Source organism: Phodopus roborovskii, unplaced genomic scaffold (genome assembly GCF_943737965.1).
Source record: "Phodopus roborovskii unplaced genomic scaffold, PHOROB, whole genome shotgun sequence".
In the NCBI taxonomy this organism is placed as follows: Eukaryota; Metazoa; Chordata; class Mammalia; order Rodentia; family Cricetidae; genus Phodopus; species Phodopus roborovskii.
The window spans coordinates 1,244,356-1,270,915 of NW_026126567.1; the positions used below are offsets into that span (position 1 = coordinate 1,244,356).

The following is a 26,560-nucleotide window of genomic DNA, read 5'->3' on the forward strand; positions in this document are numbered from 1 at the left end:
CTTTCTGGTTCCTGGGAGGTGTGTTTACAATCTCTCTCTCTCTCTCTGACTGTGGTATACTCAAGCCTAAAATCTGAGTGTGCTTTCTATCTGCTGGGTAGATTGGCCTCCATATCTCAAGGACGACATCTCATTTGGAGACTTGGGGTGAACCTGGCCACGCAGTGCACAGGCATGCTATTGTATCATGTTCCAGAAACATGAACAAACAAAACTGCCCAGTGTTCCTGTTCTGTCACCTGAGCCACATGCATGGGAATGACTTGAGCTTCCTGCTCCCCAAGGAGATCATCGGGGTGAGGTAGACATTCCTGTGTCTGCCCTGCCTCTCTTCCTTGGGGCTGGAGGCAGTGTTCCGGGGAGTCAAACCCTGATTAGGATGCAGAATTGCTTCTGTGTCCCCCTGTGAGCCAGAATTTTCTCTCTCTCTTGCCTGCCCGTGCCAGGTAGGACCCAGCTGGGTGGCTGCCTTCGAGGGTCTTGCCTCGACTGCAGGCAGTGTCCATAGCCCTGGTATATAGGTGAAGCCTGCGTCCCTCACGCCTGTATCCCTTCTCTTGCAGTACGTCCACCACAGTCCAGGCAACTCCAAGCGTGGATTTGGCATTGACTGCGCCATCCTGTCCTGTCAGGTCTACATCTCCCAGATCCTGGTTGCATCTGCCATTGGGGGCGTGGTCGACGCTGTAGGGACTGTCCATGTCATCCCTGTGGTGGCCTCAGTGGGCTCTTTCCTGGGCTTCCTGACAGCCACATTCCTGGTGATCTACCCCGAGGTGTCAGAGGAGGCCAAGGAGGAGCAGAAAGGCCTGTCCTCGGGGCCCACTGGTGAAGGCGAGGGCGGAGCAGGCAGCGAGAAGCCCACTGTACTGAAGCTGTCTCGGAAGGGGGGCCCTCGGGGGCCGGTGGAGACAGAGTCCATGGTGTGAGCCCCAGCTGGCACATTCCACGCCAGAGGGCAGGGTGGACTGGGGGCTGTGCTTGCCGACACTGTGCGAGCTGAAGTTCCTTCCCAGAGCGCAGGTCAAGTTCAGTAGGTGTTAGGTGTAGGGTAGGTTTGAGCTATTAGGCAAAAATATCACACTAATTACCTTTCCCACAATTGAAAAAAAAAAAATCATTTGAAATCTTTTTATTGAAGAAAAAAAAATACTTAATTTCAGCTGTCTTTCATTCTGCGGGTATTCCATTCTGCATGTTTTAAATTGTGAAACATTCACAGCATAGTCAATAAGCAATTTAGAAAATGTAAAGGGCCTGCATTTCTAAAACAGTAATTATTAAAAGTGCAGAAACTCCGACTCCCTTGGCAGGTGTCATCTGAAGACAGCAGTGCAGCGCTCAGATTGCCCAGCAGGTGTCCTCGGGGCGCCTCAGCACCGTGCTGGCACTGCAGTGCCTTGGAGCATTTTCCTCTGTTTATTTTAGAAACGGTATTTTCTTTTTCACAACTGTGGTTTTCTTAGAACAGCATCTCTGGCGAATTGGGTCCACAGTCCTGTGCACAACTGTCAGTGACTGAGACCACACACCAAAGCTGGGGAAGGGTCCCAGAACCGCTTGAGCGTAAGGCAGCCATTCCCCGGGGCAGCCTCCAGACATCCCACCCAGGGACAGCACAGACCAGGAATGCTGAACGTGAACTCACAGCATGCCTCCTGTGTGCTCGCGTGTGAGTTTGCCTGTGTCCAGTCCCTACCCACAGGGTCCTCCCAGAGGCGACCACAGGGCAGCTGCTGGCTCTTTGTGACACTTCAGCTTGTCTCTACACCTTTGATCGGGAATCCAGGCGCAGAGCTCCAGGCGAGCAGTAGTTCCTGCTGAGTCCTGCTGCAAGGCTACCTCGAGAGTGTGGGAAGCAGGGCGCGTGAGGGTGCGGAGGCCTACCTCCCTGCCATATTGGTGACATTGGTCCTCGCTGGAACCTAACTGAAATCTTGTGACCTCATCACCTGCTCCTGCTGTTGGCCATGGGAATGGGAATGAAGGCAAAGAGAAGCAAGTATCTGCCTGGGCAGGAGGGCCGGTGACCCAAGAACCTGGTGCAGTTTCTGACTTCTGCACATAAGCAAAACTCCGGGCCTCAGGGAAGCAGGCTCCTCAGATGCTGCAGCTGTGGGAAAATACTTTTCAAACCACGATCTCTGTTAAAAACTCAACAGTCTGCGCTCAGGAGAGGGGAGGGCCTCCCTGGATGGTAACCAGATGAAGTCAATCCCGTGCCCTTGCTGCCTCGATTGGCATTTTTACACAAAGTACTCTACAGTGCATGAGAATCATGCTGCAATATGAGCATTCTAACGAAAATATATATCCATATATATTTCAAGATGAAAGTAAGCCGTTTTTAAATAAAATTACTTGAATTTTCTGTGTATTCAAAGGAATGCTGTGTTTAACGTTCTTGGCAGGCCTCTTGTCTTCCCACACTCCCACACTCGGTGGCGCTTTGTAGTTTGTAGTGTGTTTTGTGTCTGGGAAGCAAAGGTGTGTGTGCTCAGGGGTACCTTTTACTTGGCCTGGGTCCTACCTCAAGCCTAGTCCTACAGAGGTCAGGTTCTGCCTTCCAGTGCTTTCTGTGTTGCCAAATGAGAATAAAATCGCAAGTCTCCAGTCTGGATGGGATAAGTTGAACTACCAAGCACAGTCCCCACACTGAGCCCTCCAGCCAGCCAAGTCCCATCAGCTGGGTGTTCTGTCCCTCTGGGGAAGCAAGCATGCTATACTCCTCTCTCCAGTCAGTGCCCTTGGCAGGCCACTCCCGTGCAACTTAGTTGCCACTGGTGGCTTAAGAGGGTGTCCCTCCCTCCTGAGAGTTCTGGTCTGTGATAAGGACCACAGCCTCTGCTGTCATGTACCCACCCTGACTTTCTGCCTTGCCATAGGAGGACAGAGGGAGGCCGGAGTGCTAAATGGGCAAAACCTGGCCCAACCAAAATCTGGAATCCTCATACCAAGTGTGGGTCTCAGGAGACTGCATGCTACCCAGAGCGCCCACCCCCACCACCTCCCCACCCAGAGGCTCAGGCCACACTTACACTGGATGTTGCAGCAGAGACCAGACCGGCAGGAGGAATAGATAAGGATCGCCAGCCCTCAGACGCTAGCCTCCACTCACCATGATCTGAAGTAATACAAGGACACTTCGTGGTAATGTCACAGGCCTTGGCAGAGCCACTGGTAAAATATTGACACCCTGAAAGGACAGTTAGCTAGAAGCGTGACTGCTTATTGCTTTCAGGTCAGACTGCACGTTGGTTGTTTTAAAGACCCAAGCCTGTTAGATGCTTGCACCAAAAGCCTGCTGTCTGTGAGTCTGGTCAGGGCCAGGGGCCTTGGGCTGAGACCCAAGGGTTGCATGTGTGTTAAAGAGGCAGAGGGAGAAGGGCTGGCCTCACAGTGTGACACCAGTCTGTGTTGCTCAGACAAACCCAGGCATTTCTGTTTTCTGACCTGGGCTGTCAACCTAGCATGCAGGTTACTAATAGAAGGGAGCGATGGTGACCAGAACCCTGCTTCGTTGCCTGGGAAAGTCAACTGCAACAGTTATTTTAGGAGATGCCTCTCAAGATGTGTGGTCCAGGTTTGCCTGTGCAAGAGTTTGAGATGGTAGAAAGGGGTCCACGCCTGCTTTTGGCTGGGAGCAGGGCAGCTGGCGGCACTCCCCGCTATCTAGAAAGCTAGCTAGCTGTGGGACGTTGTTCTTAGCCTAAGGTCTTGGCTGGAACATCCAGTGCCACTGACAGGCCTGCAGCCCTCAGACTCCCACGCTTGAGATCCTCAGGGCCCTGTGAGGGCTGGTTTGGGGAAAGTTGGGAGGGAGAGCACAGGACCTTATTGGTAGCCTCCTGAAATAGTTAGGATATCATAGGTGCTGTGGCCCCACTGGCGGCAGCCGCCGCCGCCACCTGGTGCCACTGGCTTGTGCAACCCTGGAGTGGATGGCTCTTTTGTGGCTGGTGGTCAGTGTGCAACAGCCATGGCCACGTTTGTCACAGGTCAGTGTTGTGAAATACCATCTGCTGAGACTGGACACCCATCAGCTTCACATGCACCAAAATGCCTCTCTTCGGCCACCAAACAACACCTGGAGTGTGCAGGTGAAGCCACAGGCGGGTGGTCCTCCAATGGCCATCACCCAAAATGGGCTCACCCCTGTGCATGTGAGCTAGAAAGCAGTGCTTCCGAGAATGCCTGGGGACTGCCCAGCACAGCAGCCTGAACTGACTCTTACATGGCAGGCGGGGGATACGCACTCAGCAGCTCTCGTCACCACCTCATAAAAAGCCAACACAGCCATCATAGGCTAAAGCCTGAGATGGATGGCCACTTGAATGGCCACCCTTGAGCCTCCGGGAGAGCTAAGCATACTCTGGGAGCCCCACCCCCACCCCCAGTGCCTGCCAAAGGCCCTGTGCTGGGATGTGTGTGGCAGGAAGGCCTTGGCACAGGGGCGCTCCCCCAGGTACCTGGGAACAAGACGATTTAGTTCCTTTGTGAACTGGAAACAGGACAACTGTTATCAACTTATTAAGTTGGAGCACTGTAATCGCTCTTGCTGACTGTAGCAATGGTGAAGTGTGTGTTAAAACACATGATGCTATGTTTTATGAGGAAACATAGAGAGTACTATATCACACATGGCTTTGTTTTTTATTAGGTGGATGTTTAGTCTGCTCTGTCCAGAGTCCGGGGGCTTTGTCTGTTCTCTGTCACATGCCGGGCCACTGGTCCCTGTACACAGTTTGGTGTGTATGTCCTGACTATTTCCAGCCAGGCTAGTGCCTCTATTGCTCTGTTAATGCTGTGGTTGACTCAATAAACATTATCATTGCAGGTGATAGTGTGGGCCTGTCATTTTCAGGCAGCTGCTCTCTTGGAGCCTGTTGTGCCCAGGGGGAGGCAGAATGCTCCTCCTGGCTGTGGCCAGTGCATGCAAGCATGGCCCAGGTCCTCAGAGTCACTAGAGGTGACTAGAGGTGAGGAGGTTGGGCCTGTGCCTGGTGGTGGGACTGGAGTGACAGCCAGTTGTGAGCTACCATGTGGGTGCTGGGATCCTCTAGAAGGGCAGCCAGTGCTTTTAACCACTGAGCCATCTCTCCAGCCATTGTGTTTCCTTTGGTTTTGTGTGTTTGTTTTTTTTGAGGCAGGAGCAGAATTTCATATTACAGCTTTGGGTTGGTCTCAAGCACCTGGCAATCCTCCTGCCTGGGTCTCCCAGATAATAAGATTGTAAGCATGAAACACCACACCTAGCCAGCCAGTCCAGTCTTTGTATGCTTTCTGTTCTTGCCTAGGGCAAAAGCTGAGCATTCACATAGTGTTGCCTAGGAGAGGAGAGAGCAGCTTCCCTACCTGTTGTCCATTTTGGGGGAAAGCGGTGAACCTTGCTATTATTTGTCATGTGTGTTGCTAGTAGGTACTCTGTGTATCAGAGGAAGCGTCCCTCCCTTGTAGGCTTGCAGACACTTTAAAACACCATGACTCCATCTGGGATGTAGCTCCGTTGCTGTAGGGCTTTCCTGCTATGAACAAAGCCTTGGGCTCCAACTCCAGCATCACATAAACCAAGTGCAGTGGCTTCTAATTAAATCCTGTGGTCAGAGTGTGTTCTATAGACGCAAACCTTTCTTAACTCTGTGTGGTCAGAGGGCATGTTCTGTGGGGTTCGGACATGTAAACCGTGTGGTCAGAGGGCATGTTCTGTGGGATTTGGACATGTAACTGTGTGGTCAGACGGATGTTCTGTGGGATTCGGACCTTTCCTAACTGTGTTGCCTAACATCTGCTGTAGCTCCCTGATCTTCCCCTCTATGCTGCTGCTGTGGGATCTTGGACACCCTCAGGGTTCCATAATCATTGAAAGAAAGATGCCACAGTCTCTATTTGTCCCTCTGCTACTTTTTTCCCATGTCTCTATTAACATATCTAATCTTACTAAATACATGTCTTTTTGAGGCTGTGGATAACCAACCTTGAGCTCCTGACCCCTGACTGAGTCCTGGGGTCAGTCTCACTTTCCAAGTTGGCAGTTAGTTGGTCATGAGCATGGTGTGTGTGTGGTGTTTTATGCCATTCTTTGCCCTTTTACCTCAGCCATGTTTTGACATACCACATCCCTGGTAGACAACATAGGATGACATTCAGGAGGTAGGAGTCATCGTGTCCTTCCACATGTCGGTCCCAGAAGGGGACTCAGGCTGTTGTGCAGTCTCCTTTAATTGGAGATTGTAGATAATGTGATACAAGCGTCAGCATCCCATGACTTGGGGTCCCAGCTGAGCAAGAGCGTTCACCTGACTCTGTTCCCTGCCTGTGGATGTAATGTGATTATCTGTCTCACTCCCCTGCCACCACACCCTCCCTACTAGGATGGACTGTCCCCTCAAACTGTAAGCTAAAATGAACCCTTCCTTAAGTTGCTTTTGGTAGGTATTTGTCACAACAACAAAAAACATGACTAATATCAACACAGAGCTGTACCCCCAGCCCCTCTTCACCGCCCCCCCCCACCAAATTGTCCAGGTTGGCTTTGAACCCAGGCTACACTTGAACTTATGATCCTCCAGTCTCAGCTTCTAGAGTACTGGCATGCACCACTGTGCCTGGTAGGTCTCCCCACCCCCCAAGGTAAGTTTCTCTGTGTAGCCCTGGCTGTCCTGGAACTGCTACGTAGACCAGGCTGGCCCCAGACTCAAAGATCCACCTGCCTCTGCCTCCCAAGCACTGGGATTAAAGGCATGCGCCCCACTGCCCAGCCTGGTGGTAATTTTGTAAGCATTTTGTTTTGTCACCATCTGCATGGAGATGTGTGAGTGATCCACACTTGACTACACCCATCCTGCTCCCCTTGTTTGAGCTGGCCAGCAGCCACCCACCCTTGACTGACCACCATCAAACCCTGCAGAGCCATAGCAGGCACACCCCGAGGACCCACAGCCACAGAACACATCTTTGCCCTTTTTCTTTCTTTTTTTTTGGGAGGGGGGTTGGTTCTTTGAGACAGGGTTTCTCTGTGTAACTTTCCTGGAACTCAGAGATCCTTCTGCCTCCTGAGTGCTGGGATTAACTTTCAAGGAAAGATCTAGAGCCAGGGAGACATGCTCTTCACCGTCAGGGTGAGTTTACCCCTCCTTATTACTATGATATTCTGACTGTCCCCTGTATCAGCCCAGGCTAGCCCCCAGCCTTCAGAACCTTGTTAAAAAGCCAGAAACCAGCCGCAGCTCCTGTAGAGCAAGGCTAACTTGAGGGCCTCTCCAAAAGCTGCCTGACTTCTTGGAAATGGAGAGCACTGACATCTTGGATGTCACCTTCCCTGTGCTCAATACTGTAGCCAGGACCCTCTGCTTCTGGTGGGTGAGGAGATGCTCTGCTGTGTTTCTGGTCTCAGAGGTTTTATGACCAGACACAAGGTGTCCTTACAGCTTGCAAGCACCAACATGTTCATTAAGCAGCAGCCATGTAAGTGTCCATGGCCACTGTCGAAAGTGGCCACAGCCGGAGGACTGAGGCAGCAGAAGCCACTTAGCCATACATAGCTGTGCGTAAGTCTGGGATCAGTGCGCAGCAGGGCCACAGCCCCTCTAGAGCTCTGGTGAAGACACCTCCCTGCCTCTTCACACTTCCCAGCCTGTAGCAGCCCTTCCTGTCTTTGCCCCACCCACCTTCATGTGACTGCCTCAGGACATTGCCAGGGGCCACACCCCAGGAGCTGTCCTCCAGCCCACTTGGTGCCAGTACCCACCACTGTTCGCTGCTTCTCCTCTTGACATAAATGGCTGTCCCCCCAAGCTCTTTGTACCAGTGGGTTATTCCATGAGACCTTAGGAATTATCGCAAATGGGGGAGATGAAGTCAGAGTTGGAACACCTTGATTGCTGCTTAGAATGAACAGAGAAATTAAAAACAGTCTTGCAAAGTCTGCCGGGTGTGGTTGGCACGCCAGTCACCCCAGCACTCAAGACACCTCCCAAACTAGAGGTGTGGCTCAGTACTAGAACCCTTGTTTGGCAGGAAGAGGTTCCGGTTCCATCTCAAGCCTTGCAAAGAAAAAAGAAAGAAAACAGACTTCTAGTCTCAAGACCTTTCTACCAGCTTACAGCAGCCAAATAAAGCAAGCAGCATTTATTAACAAAAAGGATTTATTATATTACTCCACATGCTATAAACACCTGGTTTAAATAACTTAGACTCCATTTATGATCGAATTTTATACCAGGCTCCCGGTATTTACAGAGATGGGTTGAGCCTGTGCCCTTGACTGCTGGTGACATAGTCTTTCTGGACATTTGGGACACCCCTCAGGGAGCACAGACTCTAGGGAGGGGTGTGGCTCTGAGGGGGTCCTCTGCATTATGTTTAAGGGAGCCACACCTCAAGGGAACCAACACACACCCTCCAAGTCTAGACCCACATCTTCACTGGCATCAACTCAAGTACACCTGGACCCTGGCCTATTCTCGGAGGCAGATACAGGCCATTGGCAACCTCTCTGTGACTGCCTGTACCATGGTGCGGGTGATCCAGAGAGCTGCACGCAACACTCACCGTACAATACACAGGGACAGCATACCCTGTCTGCCCAGCATCCACACCGAAACCCACCGCACAGAACACTTGCAGAATGAAATTGGAGTGGTGTGGTGAGCACTTGCAGAGGTCTCTGTGCAGAAGGCTGCCCACGGTTCAGTAGAGACACTCTGCACACGCAGGAGACATACAAAGTGCAGGCCATCGTGAGCCAGTGAGGCAGGTATGCACGCATGTGCCTGCAGTCATTTGCATCTTAATGCAAACAGCGCCACTCAGCTGCCCAGTTTCTGCAGATAAATCTGAGCAGCACTGTCCCCTCCCTGGGGCAGGCCTCGGTCACCTGCTCAAGAGGAGGACAGCCTGGCCAGTGCCAGCCGGTTCTGTCAGTGTTTACCCTCAAATACTCAGAAGCCTTTCTGGAAGCAGGAAGTCAATGGAAACCTGCAAGGCTCTGTGGATGACCACCACATGCCAGCCATTGCCATGCCACTGAAGCCCAGGTGTTTGCAGAGTAAACAAACGGAGAGCGCATGAAGAAGACTACAGGTCCCGTGTGACACAGCTAAATGGCAGCCTTGATGCTGGCTCCCGGTTGTGGATTCCGGAAGTTTCTAGGTAATAGGACAGGGTACCTTCACAGTGGAGGTTATCAGCAATAAGATAGATAGAGCAGTTGGAGGTGAAGACTCTTGGGAGCAGGTGACAGGCCCTGGCCGCTGACACAGCCGTGCGGTGAGAGGCATCCTCTCATGAGGAAGGACTGGTTCGGTACGCAGCTTTCACTCGACTTTCCAGATGGCGATCTTGCCCTCCTCGTGGCCGGCTCCACTCAGCACGTAGCGGTCCTCAGCAGAGCACAGAGTCTTCACAGTGTCTGAGTGTGCCACCAGCTCCTTTTCCACCGCCATCTTCTCCGCGTCCATCACAAAGATTTTCCCTCTCAGTTTCCCCTGCGACAGCCCCCTGCCACCCACCCAGATCTGTAGGAAAAAGCAGGGAGACTCCTTGAAGCTGAGCGCTCTGGGACAAATGCACCCCCAAACTCATGTCCTTCGCGCCAGCCCAGGGACCGGGCTACCTGTGGGCCTAGACCTTCAGGCCATGGAGGCCTCACCTCAGGCCTGGAAGCCCAGGGGACAGTGCGGCCATAGCCAACACCGTCTCCCGGACTTGAGATCTGCTGAAGTCAACCTCAGTTATAATTGTGAGGGGTGAGTATGTGAGGTCACATTGAGGTCATGCACTGGAGAACAGTGACTCACCAGTCAAGCTTCCGTAAAACGGGACCACACCCGTATAATTTCCTTGCCATATGTTAGGCAGGGCTTGGACCTGTCACCTCTTTTTCATTACAATTTCTGCCTTTGGGGACAGGTCTGTCTACTCTTGGTCTGTCCCGCTACTGTATCTTACAGAGGAAAGGGGGGGCTGCAGGGTGGCCACATTCACAGCCTCAACCCTACAGTTGGGAATGAGCCTTCTCCAGTACCCCAGCTTGGCTCTCCTGGAGCATGCTAAACCCTGCAGGAGGTGGGGCTTTGTTGGAGGTTTGTGGTCAGTGAAGGTGCCCTAAAAGGGACTTTTAGGATTCCAGAACTTTCTTGCTGTTTGCTTCCTGGCCAGGACCTGAGCAGCCTTCTCCCACAAGCACTCACCCAGTGTTCCTCTGGGTCTGCTGGCCATGAACTAGAAACTGCAAGACAGCCACAGAAACCTTCCCAAGCTCTTTGCTTCAGGCCTTCGCTGCAGTGGTGGAGGACTGGCTAGGACCCGAGTCCATCTACTCAGGTGAGGCCTGGGCCCTTTTGAGTCAGGGACAGAGTGAGCTGGAACCCTGGGGTTGTGGACGGTGTGGCTGTACTTTACTGAGTGGAGTAGTGTCTCCCATAAACTCATGTCCTTTGAGAATCGGAGGTGGTTTGGAAATAGAGACCTGGGTGAGATGTGGCCAGGCTTCGGTGGGCTGGGCCCTTAGGAGACACACAGATGCCACAGGAGGACTAAGTCAGATGGGAGAGGTATATCCACAAGCCAGGGTGAGCAAGCACAGGGAGCTGGGCAGAAGGCGGGTGTCCACTGCCTCGGCCTCCAGCTCTGGCGGGGAGTAAAGCTGCCGGTCCCGACTAAGCACTGAGAAGCCTGGGAGATATGGCAGTCTGCATCAGAACCCACCTTGTATTCCACTTGTGTCCAGTAAGTGGGGGGGGGGTTGGAAGAGGAGACAGAGCAATAGGGACAAGGCCAGAGGAGCCTGAGGGGACGTTCTCAGGCAGCTAGACACTTTGACCTCACCTGCCTCTTCACGCGGATCATGCAGCTAATCTCAGTGCAGTCTTGCAAGTGGGTCTTCCGAGGAGGCTGGCCCAGGTCCCTCAGGCTCCAGACATACAGGTCACTGCACCCTGCACAAGCCGCCCACAGCTGCTCCTTCTGGGATAGAAATTACCGTGGGACAATGGCACTGTGACCAAGACAGCCCAGGCCTGGACTTCAGCACACAAGCCCGGAGTACCTCAGGCAGAAGTTGAAAGGCCAGGAAGGAGATGGGTGCCTTGTTGGAGTCGTTGATCTTCAGCTCATGACGATGAAAACCCTGCATTGTCACCACCACGAGGTTGTGGCCTGTACCTGTGGGAGGAAGAAGCAGGAGGATGGATGGGCAGAGACGAGGAGGAAGAGGGAACACCCAAGAGATGCAGGGGCCCCGCTACCTAGGACTCGCAGCCGGGGTCTGCCATGACCTGATTCACAGTTCCCGTGAGATGCTCTAACACAGACGGGGACCTCCCATTCCCTCATCGTCACTTCATAGTGATCAGGAGCCCAAGCCCAGGCCTGGGAGATACTCTGGAGCACAGCAAGCAGAGAGAAGCCTGGGTGGCAGGACTCACCAGGAATGATAGGAGTCCTGGCAAAGTAAGTTTTCTTAATTTTGAAGGACTGCTGACCGCCCCGTGATGTGAGGCCACGCGGCACCACCCCTAAGAGCACCCACGCAATAGGGAAGCGGAAAGGGAAGCTGAAAAGAGAGGAGAGAAGGTGGAGCTGAATTAAAATACTCAGCAAGGACAGCAGTAGGCAGGTGACGAGGGACAAGAGAGCAGGCCAGCAGTCTGGGTGTGGTGACACTCTGTGATCCCAGCACTGGAGTTGGAGGCAGAGAGATCACAAGTTTAAGATGAGAAACAGTGTTGTCTGCATGGGACCCTGGGGAAGCAGACAGAGACGGAAACAGAGGAGGAAGAGAGGGCGAGGAAGAGCATGCAGACCTGTGTGCACGCAGGCCCAAGCGCATTGCTGACAGCATCAAAGAGCCTCATACCTGCTTGCGGGTAGGCCCCACACTACAGACAACTCCTGCACCCCAGGATGTTCTGAAACATCCTAGAACATGGGCCACCAGCCTAGAATCTGCCCCTCCCATTACCCCTTGGCAGACTAACTCAGCTCTAGACACTGGGGTCCCAGGGAAGGGCTAGGAATGATAAAGACGGCCCTAGCACAGCCTGGCCAGGCTTCCCCTCAGAGGCAGGTGTGGCACTCACTCAGAACCCCCAGAAGAGGATGCACAGGGCAACCCAGGGTCACTGGGCCAGGCTTGCCCCCGCCTCTCCCCCCTCCCCCAGAGCAGGTAACCAAAAAGGAGCTGGGGAGTGGCAGGCATGTAACAGGATGGCAGCTATCCACCAGCCTGTCGGGGAACGGAGAGGAAGCCTGGAGAGTAGCAAGCCAAGCTACCGGGGCAGCGTGGTTGCTGGGACAGGAGGAACTACTTAAAGCTGGAGATACACACAATGAAAGGAAAGGATCAGGGCGCCAGGCTCACTGGCCGGTGGCGTGAACACTCACAACACCACAGGCGGTCACTGTGCAGGCTGATGGACATGAGGTCACCACATGGCAGCTGGAACCGGCTGGTCACTCGCAGTGTGCTGACATTCCATGCCAGGACCGTCCCATCCAGGCTACAGGAGTAGACCTCACTGAGGGACGGAGATAGCGGTAAGTAAATGAGACACACCAGCAATAGAACAGGGTTATCAGAGAACAGTCCTGGTGTCACCTTTACCTGCACCAAGCCCCAAGCAGAGCTGTCCAGCTCAGAGGGACCAGGGAGGGCAGGCTCACCAGCACCCACGGGTGCTCTTCCACGGTAGCGAGTTGGGGTGGGCAATGGCCAGTACTACCCAAGGCTCCTGCACTTTCCCAGCTCCTGACAGTATCAGGGAAGCACTAAACGTCCAGCCTGGGGGAAGAGAAGCACCTCTGCCACTGTTTCAGGGACCAGCATAGGCAGACATTGCCAGAACTGGGGCTGCCCCACAGAGCAAGAAGACCCCGCCTCGCTCTTGAGTCTTCCCTGGGGATCGCTCTGTCAGGCCTGACCTCACTGCAGGCCACGGTGGGGAAAACGGCTGGCTCACTTGGATGTTGGTGTTCTTGAAGTAAAGACGGTGTGACATAAGCTGCTACCATGGCTTGCACTGTGTCCCTGAAAAACGACACAGTGGAACCCTCGCACCCAGCACCTCGGAATCTGGCCTGACTTAGACACGGGGTCTCTGCAGACAGAGCCAAGCCGACACACCGTCATTACAGTAGGTCCTGGTCCAATAGCATTGATGCCTTTACAGATGGGAAGTGTGAGCCCAGAGATGGCCACACACTGTGGAAGGCTGTGGTAAGATGAGGTGCGAATAACGTATGTACCGGCCAGGAGACACCAAGGCAACCTTCGTATCTGGGGAGACCAGAGAAGGCGTCCTACCCTACTGCTGTGGCTTTCCATCAAGGTGGCTTTAGGAGACCAGTATGCGGGGGCGGAGGGGGGGTGTCCATCAGGATGTGACATGGACAAGCAAGCCAGGAAGTAGGTGGCCTTGGAGTGGGTGACCTGCATGGCTTTCCCAAACCTGCTTTCTGATGCTGGCTCCATTGTAGAGAGAGTAGATGAGGGAGGGAAGCCTCAGCCTGAAGGCCATACCCCAGTCCCCATCCGTGTCCTGGGCAGCACCCTATGCCCTCCCTGTACACTCACACTGACCAGGATCCTTTGAGTTTTATGGGTAAAATCTCTCCCATGATGACTTGGCCATAGAATTGGGGGTCATAGAGGCAGGAACACATGGGTGAGGTGAGGTCCACATGTGGCAGGGTGACTCTTGCCTATTCACCCCCCAGCGGAGCCAGCATCCAGAGCTGCCTGCCATGCACACCTTTGGCAGGCAGGGGGAAGCCCCTGAAGCAAGCTGGATGGGTTTGAAAATGAAGACAGCCAGGGCTCCAGACCCACCCCAGGACACTCACAGCACTAGCTTACAGACTCAGCAGGGGAAAGTGTCCCCATCAGCCTGTAGACAGACAGATGGCCTGCTAGTGACTCTGGGGGCTTGAGGAAGGGATGCCACACAGTGGCATTTTAGAGCTAGTCAACATCAAGAACTTAGGTGCTCTCTCATACAAAGCCAAACTTCTGATGTCTGGAAAAATGAGAAAACCAGCCAAGCATGCACTTCAGAGGGGTGAGCCCTTTCCAGTTTTTGCCAAAAGCATGGGCTGGTCTAAGTACTCTTGACTGTAAGGCCAAGAGCCAATGGTCACCATGCTGCTTTTGTGGTCTCAAGAGACTCCTCTTTTTTTACCCACGTGCAGAACCACACCACACACGTCTTCTGCCTACTCTCCTTCCAGATATTTCTTGCCTGGCCAGGCCCAGGAGGCCCGGGGACCCCTTATCTTCCACACCCCTGGGAGCCAGGCTTGTCTCTCTCCTACCCCATTGGGCCCCGGTACCTGGGCTTTTTTCCATTCTGCACCACCAAGCCAGTGACCGCAGCACGGTGATCCGTGAGCTGTTTGTTGCAGGACATGCTGTGGACATTGATGATGTAGATGACAGAGTCCTCGGAGCCCACCCACACCTGGCTGTGCTCTGCCATCACCATACAGTTCTAAAGGGACCAAGAAGGAAGGGTGAGTGTGCAGACCAGGTCCAGTCTGTCTGTCCAGTTAGCAACAGCCCCAAGTCAGCAAGTATGAAGCGCTGATCCTGCGGGGGGGGGGGGGGGGGGGGCGGGGGGCTTGCAAGTCATATGGGTCCCCATGTAAAGGTGCCCTATCGAGAGCACAGAGGAATAAACCATGGCAGGGAATAAGCAGGGAAGGATGGTGGCCCACAGTGTCAGCTGTGAGGAGCAGCAGGGACACACACACTGGCCCTGGCATTCCCACTGGGTCTGGAGCGCCACAGAGGCACCATGAGCATTGATTTGGGGGTAAAGACACGTTTTAGCAGATGGCTACATTTGCAGTGATGAATACGGATGGTAGGAATGGCCAATCAAGCCACCGAGGCCTCTGCAGATGGCATGTTCTCAGGGGCTCTAGCTTCTCAAAGTCAGGACTCAGTGCTGCTGGGCACGGGCTGTCTGTTGAGTCTCTCTGAACGCTGCACTGGGTTAAAGGTGCCGGACTCACCACTTTAGCGGCACCCACTTTAAAGCGGTGCTGGTGGACGGTCCAGGAGGAAGCATCAAACACCACCACTTTGCCTTCACTCAGGGCGCACCACAACTTGGGGTGTGCATCTTCAACCTTCTCTGCAGGGTCAAGGCGCCCTAAAGAGCAAAGAAGCCCCAAAGCTTTAAGTCTGTCCGATCAGTTGGGGGGGGGGGCTGCCTCCTACCCCAGCTATCTTCCAGACACCCACAGACACACCAGTGCAGTGAAGAGAGCAGGCGTTTGGAGATGACAGACCCCCACCCTCCCTGGGGAGTCTAGGTCTCGTGAGCTCTTAGAAGGGACACCCGGGACTGTGTGGAGTTGGGACGCAGGCAGTATGGCTCGTGAGCCGTAGGCATGAGAGGAAGACGGCCAACGGGAGAAACCAACATGTGGTGCCCCCACCGGTTTCCACACCTACCCAAAGCTCACGGAGCACAGCCACTTTGCTCCAGGGTGTCACCCTCGTGCAGCGGTTGGTGTCAGTTTATTTACTGACGGTATTTTAAGATGGGGTCTCGTGTAGCTCATGTTGGCTTTGAACTTGTGATTATCCCCCTGCCTCAGCCCATCCAGCCTGGTATGTATTTTAATTAGTTTGAGCTCTCTGAAGGATATTTTTCTTTGCTTGCAGAGATGAGGTCTTGGTGCGTTTCCCAGGCTAGTGTCGTCCTATCTCAGCTTCTCGTGCAGCTAGGAGTACAGGCCGGCGTCACCATGACTCTGGTTTTGAGAATGGCTCTACTGGCATTCTCCTAACTGGTCATGAGGCCAACGGTGTCAGCTCCGCAGTGGCCTCTTTCATGAGGAATGTGTCTCTTGGCAATACTGGAATGTCTAGCTCCGGGTGGCTGGATGGGAGCCCCTAATGATGTCGTCATGCTAGGAACATACTTGCCAGCCCAGTCCTGACAGGGGAAGTCTTTCTGTATATACGTTTCTCTTATTGGTTAATGATTGGCTGATTGGTCAGACAGGAAGTGACATAGCTGGGCAGAAACAGAATATAAGCAGGGACAAACAGGAAATCACCCTATACAGAGACGCTTAGCAGTCACCATGTAGTGGATGGAAGGAGGAGTTAGGGATCCGGACCCTTCTCCGGTAACACGAGACCACATGGAAATACTTAGATCAATATAAATGGGTTAGTAATTAAGACAGCACTAGCCAATAAGAAGCCCTCGTCACCAGCCAACACTTTCATAAATAATATGTCTTTGTTTGTTTATTGGGGCTCAAGGGCTGTAGGACCAAGCTGGACAGAGGATCACATGTTACACAGTCGCTGAAATCCTCCTCGGATTGTAACTTCATGGGAAAAAAAACTATTATTTGTGTGTGTGTGTGTGTGTGTGTGTGTGTGTGTGTGTGTGTGTGTGTTTGCATACATGCATGCATGCATAGAAATGGGTATCAGAGGACAACTTTGGGGAGTCAGTCTCTCCTTCCACTATGTGGGTTCCAGGGTTCAAACTCAGATCGTCAGGATTATTACCAAGCAAGGACCCTTACCCACTGAGCTACCTCACCAGCCCAGAAACCCTTAATGCAGTGAAACCCATGAGTCCTTCAGTGCTTAGGGATTTGGGGTTTGCCAGTCATGCCCATGCTGTTGGGTGTGCTGCTGTGGGAGTCCTGTAAGTACTGTTCTCATTATCCCCTCAGAGCTGGTGTGGTGCCTGATTGAAGTAGGAAGGGTTCCAGCGAGGCTTCCTCACTACCCCCGGTCACACAATGATTTGCCAGTAGCAGCCTCCTCAACCAAAGAACTGACACACCTGACAATACCTAAAATGTCACACACACGGCAGAAGGCAGGGGGTGAGTACTCTGGGTCCCCAGAAAAGCTGTTGCCCACGTATAGGGTGCCACAAGCCCAAGTGAGCAGAGTGGCCTTGCCACCTTTGCCCTTGTGGCTCAGGATTCTGTCCTACACACAGAAGACACCCTCCCTGTTTCCATTGTGGGGGGGGGGCTTTCCCTGCACTGCTACCATTTGGCCTCCAACCCAAACCTAAGCTCATCACAGCCAAAAGCAGTGAGAGGTCGCCTTACCTGGCGTATACAGCAAGACATCAACAGCTTGGGGAGCAGTCTCTCCTGCCGAAGGGTTAATCTTGTGTTTCAGAGTCTCTGAGGTTGTCTTTGGGACTGCCATGGGCGCTAAACACAAGCACATGAGTTCGGTTACCAGAGCATAACAGCAGTGGCATCCAACTCACACAGCTCTCCTATTAGGAATTTATGGTTACAACACACACCAGCCGGGCGTTGGTGCGCACACCTTTAATCCCTGCACTTGGGAGGCAGAGGCAGGTGGATCTCCGTGAGTTTGAGGCCAACCTGGTCTATCTACAGAGTTCCAAGACAGGCTCCAAAGCCATACAGAGAAACCCCATCTTGAAAAACCAAAAAACCAAACAAACAAACCACAAAAGAAAAAATGAGCACGCACGCACACACACACACACACACACACACACACACACACCACACGTGGCATGAAGGGGGTGCTTTTAGAAACTAGCATTAGGGATAGTACTGTCCAAGGCGCCCTCTGCCCTCATCCCTGATGGGGAGCAGGGCCAAGAAGGCAATATTTTTCCTGGTTGAACAGTATGTCATTGTGTATATGACACATTCTTTTAGTATTTTTAAACACTTTATGTGTACCACAGAACAGAGGACAGCTAATGTGAGTCACTTCTCTCCATGTGGATCCCAGGGACTGAGCCATGTTTCCAGCCCTGGGTCACACTTTCTTCTGCCCAGGCCCATGACTAAGACTCTGCTGATGGTACCAGGAGAAGCATGGTGGTCCTTGCATCTTTCTGCACGTCCAACTTGTGTTTCTAAGCGAAGCAAAAGCCACCTTCCCTGGGGGTTCCTGGGACCACCTGCCATGTTGAGGGGCTCTCCCACTAACTCCTTGGGTTGCCCCCTGGCCTCCCACCCCCATGGACCGCCTGCACTGCAGTGAAGACCACGCCTTAAGGACTTGCTGGGGCTTCTCCCACTCCACCCCCATCACGCCTCACATCGGATGAGACTGCTGTTGGCCTCACTTTTCAAAAGAAACAAGTAAGAGTCCTGAGCTCCCGCAGTGCATGAAGTGATGACGGGAGCCTCTGCCCCTCCACCTGCTGCCCGGCTTTCTCCTCTTGTTTTGTGTATTTTTGAGACCTTCCAACACAAGTAGACTCAGTGCGTCTGAGTCAAGCTTGGGATCTCACGTCTCGTGGCTTGACTTTAGTAAGCCACGCACTAGAAGGTATTTCTGGATTTCTTAAACCAGCATTAGGAGCTCGGCATGCTGTGACCTGAGCTCAGATGGCGCCTCCTGTGCCACAGGGGACAAGGTGATGGTGACAGAGCATGTGCTGGGTGTTACCATGGCAGCTCTGTAAACTGTTTACAGAGGATCTAGAATGCTGTTCCATAAACTTGTGGCGATGAGAAGGCCCTCGTTTAGAGTCCTGTAAACAGCTGAAGGGCAGTGTTTATTTGATTTTATTCCCAGATGAGGAAAAGAGCAGTTTCTGTTGAGACCCAGGACTGTCCGACAGAGCTCCTGGAGGGCTCAGTGGGTCTCCAGGCAACATGGGGCAACTGAGCCTCCTGGCTGGGTTCTATGACCAGAAAGTGTCAGGGCCACACAGTCAGTGACAGCTGTTACAAAGGGGAAGATAAAGCTTTGCTGAAGTGAGTAAAAGCACACAGCTTGGCGTGCTTCCTAACTCTTGGACAGCTGTTTTTATAACCTGACTGCATACCCAGGAGAGATGACAGGAACCTACACAGACATTCACAGCAGTCAAAGTCCACAGACAAAGGTGGCTCCAACTTCAAGGTCCACTACAGAAGAAGGGGCATAGAAAATGTACTGCCAACACAGTGTGGTAGCCATTAAAGAAATGAAGGACTGGGAGACAGCTCAGTGGGTTTGTGCTTGCTGTACAAGAATGAGAAGCTGTGGAAAGCTGGGCACAAGGGCGTGCTTCTGCAATCCCAGTATTCCTACAGCCAGACACAGGGCAAAGACAGGAGACCCTCCTCCCCAGAAGCTAGCCCAATGTACACAGCCATAAATAACAAAAACGGAGGGCCGCATCTGAAGCAAGGTGGAAGGTGAAGACTGATACCTGAGGTTGTCCTCCAACCAGCACACGCACGCCATGGCATGCACAACACGTGTACACGCACCCTCACAGATAGATGTGCGCACCACACACGGCATGCAGAGCACAACTCCCTTAAAGGCGTGAAATGCCAGCACAAGCCAGCTCATAAAGGAACTGAGGAAACGCTGCCCGGGGTGAAAAGATGGAGCCAGGAGGGAGCCCGAGTATGGGAAACACCCAGGACAGACGAGGTCACAGGCATAGTGAACGAGTGGCCAAGAACACGGGTGACACTAAGCAGGTGTGGGAATCCCTCTTGCAGAGTGAGTGTCTCAGAGCCCTCACAGGAAGGGTGGCACAGCTCTGCGAATAAGCCACATGTTAACAGGCCCAGCGTGAGAGGGGCATCTCAGTACCAACGGGGCCTGCATGGCGTTTGCAGGGTTCGACTTCACCAACCTGTGTTCCAAAGTGAACTTCCTATTGTTTTAACTCCACACATTCTCTGTGGCCTCATTCTGTTCCCTACTTCCAGTATGAGGAAGTGCAGGAAGACGTTTAAAACGGAAACAAAGCAGAAGCTGAATAGGCACGGGACATCTCCTTACCCCACTGGCCCTAGACCTGAAATAGTGGCCTCTGTACGGCTTCAGAATGTGAGAGCCAAACAAACGGGCAGGAAGGAGGCTGGAAATTTCTGTCCCGGGAAACTGGCCAAATTAAAGATAAAGAGATGCTGGGCACCGGGGCACACTCCTGTTATGCTGGCACTTAGGAGGAGGAGGCAGAGGGATCAGAGTTAAAGTCAGGTGGAGACCGTTCAAGACTAGTCTGAGCTACACGAGACAGTCTCAAAGAAAGGAGGAGGGAAAAGGAAGAGAAACAAATACGCTATTTGGGGCCACTTTTGTCTCATGTGGTGCCCAATCCATCGGTCAACAGGCTACCCACGTGCAGACAGGCCGTGGATATCCAGTAGCCGTGGTTCTGACGCATCCTCAACATTGACCAGAACGACTGTTAGTTACTCAATGGCCTGCCAACATTTCTAGTCTGCTGAACCAGACAGAATATTCTGTAGTTAGTCAGGACATGCAGTGTACACTGTAAGATGGACACCACCCAGAACAGAAAAGAGGAGCCATACGCTGTGACGAGGAGGAGCCACAAGACCCAAGGTTCAATGAAGACGAAAGCCATTGTGTAATATTTAAAAAAAAAAAAAAATCCTAAAAGCACTTATAATCCTAACACTCACTGGGGCGGGCAGAACTGTGAGTTCAAGGCCAGCATGCACTATATACTGAGTTCCAGGGTAGCCTATCCTAGAACACTCCCTGTCTCAAACAGAAGAAAAAAAAAAAGAAAAGAAAAGAAAGAAACCAAACAGAATAATAGTGATACTCAAAACAAGTTAGGGCCAGTGAGATTGCTCAGTGTTTAGGCATTTCACCCCCAAACTTGATAATCTGAGACCAACATTGTAAGAGGGAACTGATCCCAGCAAGTTGTCCTGATCTCCAGACATGACATGGCATATGTACCCACCTCTCCTCCCTCCCTCCCTCCCTTTCTCTCTCTCTCTCTCTCTCTCTCTCAGAACACACACACAGGCACTCATGCACACACGCGCGCGCATGCGCGCACACACCAAATTAAACAGCTAATTACAGCCAGGTGTGTAATCTCAGTACTTAGGAGACGGCAAGAGGATTATGAGTTTTTGAGTTGAGTTCTGGTGGGCTACACAGCAAGACCCTACCCCCCCCAAAAAAAAGATTCCATAAACATAGGAGAACAAGAAAGCTGGGTGGGTTCTGACTGGGGCAGGCCAACCAGAAGAAAAGCTCAGGGGGGATGCTTATGATGGGCAGGCATGGCCTCGCACAGAACTCACTTTCATTCCTCATCTTGTCAAAGTAGGCCAGCTTGGAGGCCGCGTAGATGGCATTAGGTGACTGCAGGGTGCCAACCACGGCATCCATAAGCAGGACATTGGTCAGCGCTTGCTGGACGTACTGCGGGTCCTAGGACAGAGGCAGGTGTGTCAACCCAGTCCAAACCCTGAGTGCCTTGATTGTGCCTCACTGAGGAAAACAGCACTTCTCAGAGGAGAGTGAGTGGCTGAGGAGTTCCTGTCCCGTAACCGTTAGCTCTGAGTTATGATGAGCTCTGATGATTGACTTCTGGATCCACATTTCCTTCTCTGAGGAATTTGTGACTCCTCTCCCCTGCTCCAACCACAGCAACGCTGAGACTGTCCCCAGTGACAGGCTTGGGGACCGTCCCGCTAATCTGCACGGCGCAGTGGGTGTAGAAGTGAATGGCTAAGGCCAGAGATCATGGAATACAAAATCTTAAGAGCGAATGGAGTCCACTCCCAACAGGGAATAGCCCATCACAAGTGGTGGTTCCCACCCCCTGCCACCAGCCAGCCTGTTGCCTCTAAGGTATTTCTCTGGTGACTGGTGAGGCTACAGATCTCCATATACCCTTATGACCAACCCCTCTGTGTGAGTCCTGATCATGGCTCTGGTCCACTGTTTTAGTTTGGTTATGTGATTGAGACATGATCTTGCCCTGTAGACCAGGCCGGCCTTGAACTCCAGACCTTCTTAGCTTAGCCTCTTGAGCACTGGGATCACATGTACATGCTACCATACCTGGCTTGCCATTGAGATGATATGAACGCCTCCCCCAACCCTGCCCACCATTCACTAGGAGGGTGCACAAGGGAAAACCTTCATGTGCTCCCCCACACACTGACCCCATGGCCTCAGGTGGGGTCACAGGGCCACAGCAGCCCTGCCCACTGGTGCCAGGTCTGAGCTGCAAGCTCTGGATGCCCCCTTCAGGACCTGCAGCCACCCGTGCCCACAGGACCACCCCCACCTCAGACCTTGTGCTCATCCGCCAGCTTCTTCCCGGCCCACATCTCCTTCACCATCAGGTGCCAGAGGTCACATTCAGACTTCAGGTTGGCCTCAAAGACTTCCTTCCTGGCCACCGTCTTGATCTTTAAGGTGGGTATCTTCAGGAGGAGAAACGCCACTGTGGTGTTTCTAACTTCCTGCGGGGGGGGGGGGGCGGGGGGAGGAGGACATGTAGAGGCAGGGAAGACTCGGCTGGTGGCCCGCAGGCACTGTGGAGGGTAGGTGTGACCACATGTGGGGCACGTGAGCCAGCAAAGCATGCAGGGACCACAGCTGCTGGCCTTCTTCCTGCTGTGACCTCTCAGTAGTTGAGAACACATGACACCCCCAACTCACCTCTCCTAGACCTTAAGTTTGGGACAGTAATTCTAAATGTAAGGCGCAAAATAACATCCTCAGGGTCCCAATTTAGACCTGCTTCTTCGCTTGTTTTTGTTGTTGGTTTGGTTTGGTTTTTTGAAGCAGGGTTTCTCAGGGAGGCCCTGGCTGTCCTGGAACTCACTGTGTAGACCAGGCTGGCTTTGAACTCAGCAATCTACCTGCCTCTGCCTCCAGAGTGCTGGGATTAGAGGCGTGCACCACCACCCAGCTCTCTTTCTTCTTTTAAGGCAGGGTCTTTCACTGCTGCCCACACTGGCCTGGAACTTGCAGAATTCCTGCCTGAGTCATGCGTGCTGGGATTAACGACACACACCAGTACACCTGACTCAAGAGCTCCTCACATCCTGGGCACGGGCGCATATGCCTCTAATCCCAACACTCCAAAGCAGAATAGGGGGCTCTCTGGGAGCACCGCATAGTTCCAGGACATCCAAGATTCCAAAGAGAGACTCTGTCTCGATAAATAAATAAATAAATAAATAAATAAATAAATAAATAAAGCCAGCTGGGCCGCAGAGCGGCTTAGAGGTTAAAAACACTGGCTGCTCTTCAAGAGGCATTCAATTCCCAGCAGGCAGAACACTGTATATTTAATAAATAAATCTTAAAAACAAAGTAAAATAAAATGTGGCATGGTATGTAGTAGTTCATGCCTCTATAATCCCAACGTTCGGGAAGCTGAGGCAGGAAGATTTCAAGTTCAAAGCCGTCCTGGGCTACATAATAAGACCCTGTCTCAAAAAACAAATATAATATGAAAACAAACACTAAATAGCATGTGCTCAGAAACACAAGTAGACACATGGGACATGGTGGCTCAGTGGTCAGCATTTAGCTGTCGCTTAGGTGAATTCATTCCTGTCCTCACATTTCTGGTGATAAAGCCACAGCCAGCCCTACCTTGCACCTCCGTACATTGTTACTACAGAGGAATCAGGTGAGGGGTGCTGCCCCTCACATGCCCCCACACACAGCCCCGGGGGCGCCACACCACCCTTACCTGAAGGGTGGGTACAGGGAGGCACATAACTCCCAAGGTGCCAGAGGGCAGGCAGCCTAGGGGATGGTTACGCTCTGCATCTGGCACCAGGAAAGCCTCACCTCTATGTTCCTGAAGGTGGCGATCTCCACATAGCCCGGCCGCCCCTCAGGGAGCAGGAACAGACGTTTCTGGGTCATGGCAATCTTGCCGACTCCACGGTTGGTCTTCACGGAGCTTGACAGTTTGTACACACACTCATTCTTATCCAGATGGTCCATCAGCAGTGCAGGCAGGCTCACCTCTTGTGCCTCTGCTTCTGTCTCCTTCCAGCAAGTGTAGAAATCTCTGAATGTTTCGGGGTCGATCTGTTTCTCGTGTCCTGGGTGTAAGGAGAGAAATTTCATCAGGCCTCCCGTACAAGGGCCTTTAAGGAAGCATGCACTACCCAAGTTAGGCAGCAGGTGGCACCAGTGCCGAGGGCTCTGTATGGACAGTTTAGCTGAGAGCCTTTGCCTGCCCCAGTTTGTAGGGCAGAAGATTTAGGTAGAGGCCATCTGCCCCTTCTAGCCCACAGAGGAATGGTCATCTGACCTATCACAGGTAGTCACACTAACTGCCACAAGGACACATTTTTTTTCCTTTTTTGGAGACAAAGTTGTACTGTTTTTGAGGCTGGCCTGGAACTCCTGCTGACTTAGTCTCCCACACTGGGATTCACAGCATGATCCACTACACCTGGCTTTTAAAGAGCTTTCTTCTGGGATACAGCCCTCCCTCGTCCTCACTCAGCTTCTAAGGCCTGTCGGCTCTAGCTCCTCCCTCTCCACGTGCTGGCGCCCACCTGCTGCTCTGTGTCCTGTAATGTCCCTGGGCCTCCCTTCTACACGAGCCACACACAGCGGCTGTCACCACCCCACTACTGGGCTGCTTGCCTCGGCCTCCACAATTGCTTTCCTGAAGCACAAGCTCCTCACCCAAACCTTTCCAGACTGTTCAACCATACCAGACCTCAAGTTCCCCCAGACTGCCCCCTGCTCCCTTTCACACCCCACACTCTGGCCCTGCGAAGCACAGCCTCCCTGCGAAGCAGGCCACATGGTTATGTGCCTGCATGCAGACTCATCCTAACCACCACACCAGAAAATCCCACCTCATTCCTCAACACCCGGGCAAAATGCCCCTCACAGCCTCCCTAACACAGGGAACGGGCCCCTCAGCCTCCCTAACACAGGGACAGCCCCTCACAGCCTCCTAACATAGGGAACAGCCCCTCACAGCCTCCCTAACACAGGGAACAGCCCCTCACAGCCTCCTAACACAGGGAACAGCCCCTCACAGCCTCCTAACATAGGGAACAGCCCCTCACAGCCTCCATAACACAGGAACAGCCCTTCACAGCCTCCTAACACAGGGAACAGCCCCTCACAGCCTCCTAACACAGGGAACAGCCCCTCACAGCCTCCCTAACACAGGGAACAGCCCCTCACAGCCTCCTAACACAGGGAACAGCCCCTCACAGCCTCCTAACACACGGAACAGCCCCTCACAGCCTCCTAACACAGGGAACAGCCCCTCACAGCAAACCTCCAGAGTCTCAGCAGGTAGGACATGCACACAGGTCCTTCCTGCAGCAGTCCATGGCCAGCCCACATGTGCTCTGCGGGGCTCACAGCACAGCCAGGGCGCACCTGGTGTGCCCACCCTGGCAAGGAGAAGATGTCCAGAGCACATGGGACCCACTCACAAGTCATCAGTAGGCAGAGGGCTGACCCAACATAAAACTCAGGCAGAGGCGGAGATTACGGCTCAAGGAAAGGAGCCAGCAAGGGGCAGATGGCTGAGGACAGCAGCTGGGCAGCACTTCCTCCCACATGGCCACCAGACAGAGAGCAAATGCTCATGTCAGTGCAGGGAGCATGGATCTCAGACTTCCACAGGTGGCAGGACACAGTCCATGAGTGTAAGACATACTGTCATCAAGGATTTTGAGCAGAGCAGAAAGCAGAGCCTGGGTTGGGGACACAGAACACAACCAGACCCAAGAAACGAGAGCCTTGTGGGAAAGTGTAGCAAGGCCTTCTTCTCAGGTGGGATGCCCTGGTACCTGGCACACGTGTGTGTGTGTGTGCGTGTGTGTGTGTGTGTGCGCGTGTGTGCGTGTGTCTATGTCTGTGTGCACATGTCAGTCTCTGTGCATGTGTATCTGTGTCTGTGTGTGAATTACTCAGCTGAGCCACAGCTGTGAAGCTAATGCACAGCCGTTGGGGCAGATGCACCTGCAGAGACAGGCAGCCTCATGTAGAACTCAGCCATGCTATAGCATGCAACTTCACCTGCAGCTCTGGGTCTGAACACGTGTGCACTCCATGTTGTGCATGCCACCATGGCACATGCTACCAGCAAAAGGTGCCCAAAACACTGTGACCATGACTGACTCGGGCTCAAAGCTGCTGGATATTACAAGTGATGGCGCCTTTAACAAACAAGGTTTTCTGGTCTTACAGACACACTGATTTAATCACAGAAAACGGAGACTTCTAATATCTTCTCATGTAAATAGCAAATCAGCATACCTTTAGAAATTGCCTTTTAAAGCTTGAGTTGCTGATTTGAGTTTCATTTAGAGAAAACCATTAAGTAAATCTTGGCTTGGGATTAGAATAGAATTTCAAATAATTTCTGAAACTAAACTAAAAATGCATCCACCATTTTTTTTTTGTTAAGTACTTAACAAAAAAAATTAAGTATGCAAAGCAGCATTCTAAGCATTGATGATGACAAAACCAAATATCAATTTTAAGAAACATTTGCAGAATCAAATATTCAGCCAAGATTTTACAAACTTTAACTTTTTTTTTTTTTTCTTTTAAGACAGGGTCTCACTCTGTAACCCATGCTGACCCAGAACTCACTATGTTATCTAGGCTGGCCTTGAACTCATAGTTCCTCCTACCTCACTTTCCCAAGTACCAAGATTGCAGGCATGAGCCACAGTGCTCATCTTTAAGACTTAATTCTCAGCCAGGCATGGTGGCACACGTCTTTAACCCTTTCGAGACAGAGGCAGGCGGATCTCTGTGAGTTTGAGGCCAGCCTGGTCTACA

The 26,560-nt window shown here is 52.5% G+C and overlaps 3 protein-coding genes across 5 annotated transcripts in view; 1 reads left to right on the top strand and 2 right to left on the bottom strand.

Annotated features, from left to right (window-relative positions):
* Positions 1-2,387, top strand: part of Slc45a4 (solute carrier family 45 member 4) — a 64,062-nt gene extending 61,675 nt beyond the window's left edge. Inside the window, exon 8 of the mRNA XM_051202686.1 lies at positions 564-2,387. Within this exon, the coding sequence (XP_051058643.1) occupies positions 564-929 (366 nt within the window). The 3' untranslated portion in view covers positions 930-2,387. The remainder of the gene's footprint in view (positions 1-563) is intronic.
* Positions 1-26,560, bottom strand: part of Psca (prostate stem cell antigen) — a 1,185,392-nt gene that overhangs the window by 1,034,856 nt on the left and 123,976 nt on the right. The window lies entirely within an intron of this gene.
* Positions 8,127-26,560, bottom strand: part of Dennd3 (DENN domain containing 3) — a 48,116-nt gene continuing 29,682 nt past the window's right edge. For all 3 annotated transcript variants that reach the window (XM_051202683.1, XM_051202684.1, XM_051202685.1), the window contains 10 exons: positions 23,576-23,835; positions 22,060-22,230; positions 21,058-21,187; positions 17,095-17,202; positions 15,013-15,152; positions 14,329-14,486; positions 12,385-12,518; positions 11,048-11,163; positions 10,828-10,965; positions 8,127-9,515 (listed from right to left, as the gene is read on the bottom strand). In XM_051202683.1, coding sequence (XP_051058640.1) covers positions 9,315-9,515; positions 10,828-10,965; positions 11,048-11,163; positions 12,385-12,518; positions 14,329-14,486; positions 15,013-15,152; positions 17,095-17,202; positions 21,058-21,187; positions 22,060-22,230; positions 23,576-23,835 — 1,556 coding nt within the window. In that variant the 3' untranslated portion in view covers positions 8,127-9,314. The remainder of the gene's footprint in view (positions 9,516-10,827; positions 10,966-11,047; positions 11,164-12,384; positions 12,519-14,328; positions 14,487-15,012; positions 15,153-17,094; positions 17,203-21,057; positions 21,188-22,059; positions 22,231-23,575; positions 23,836-26,560) is intronic.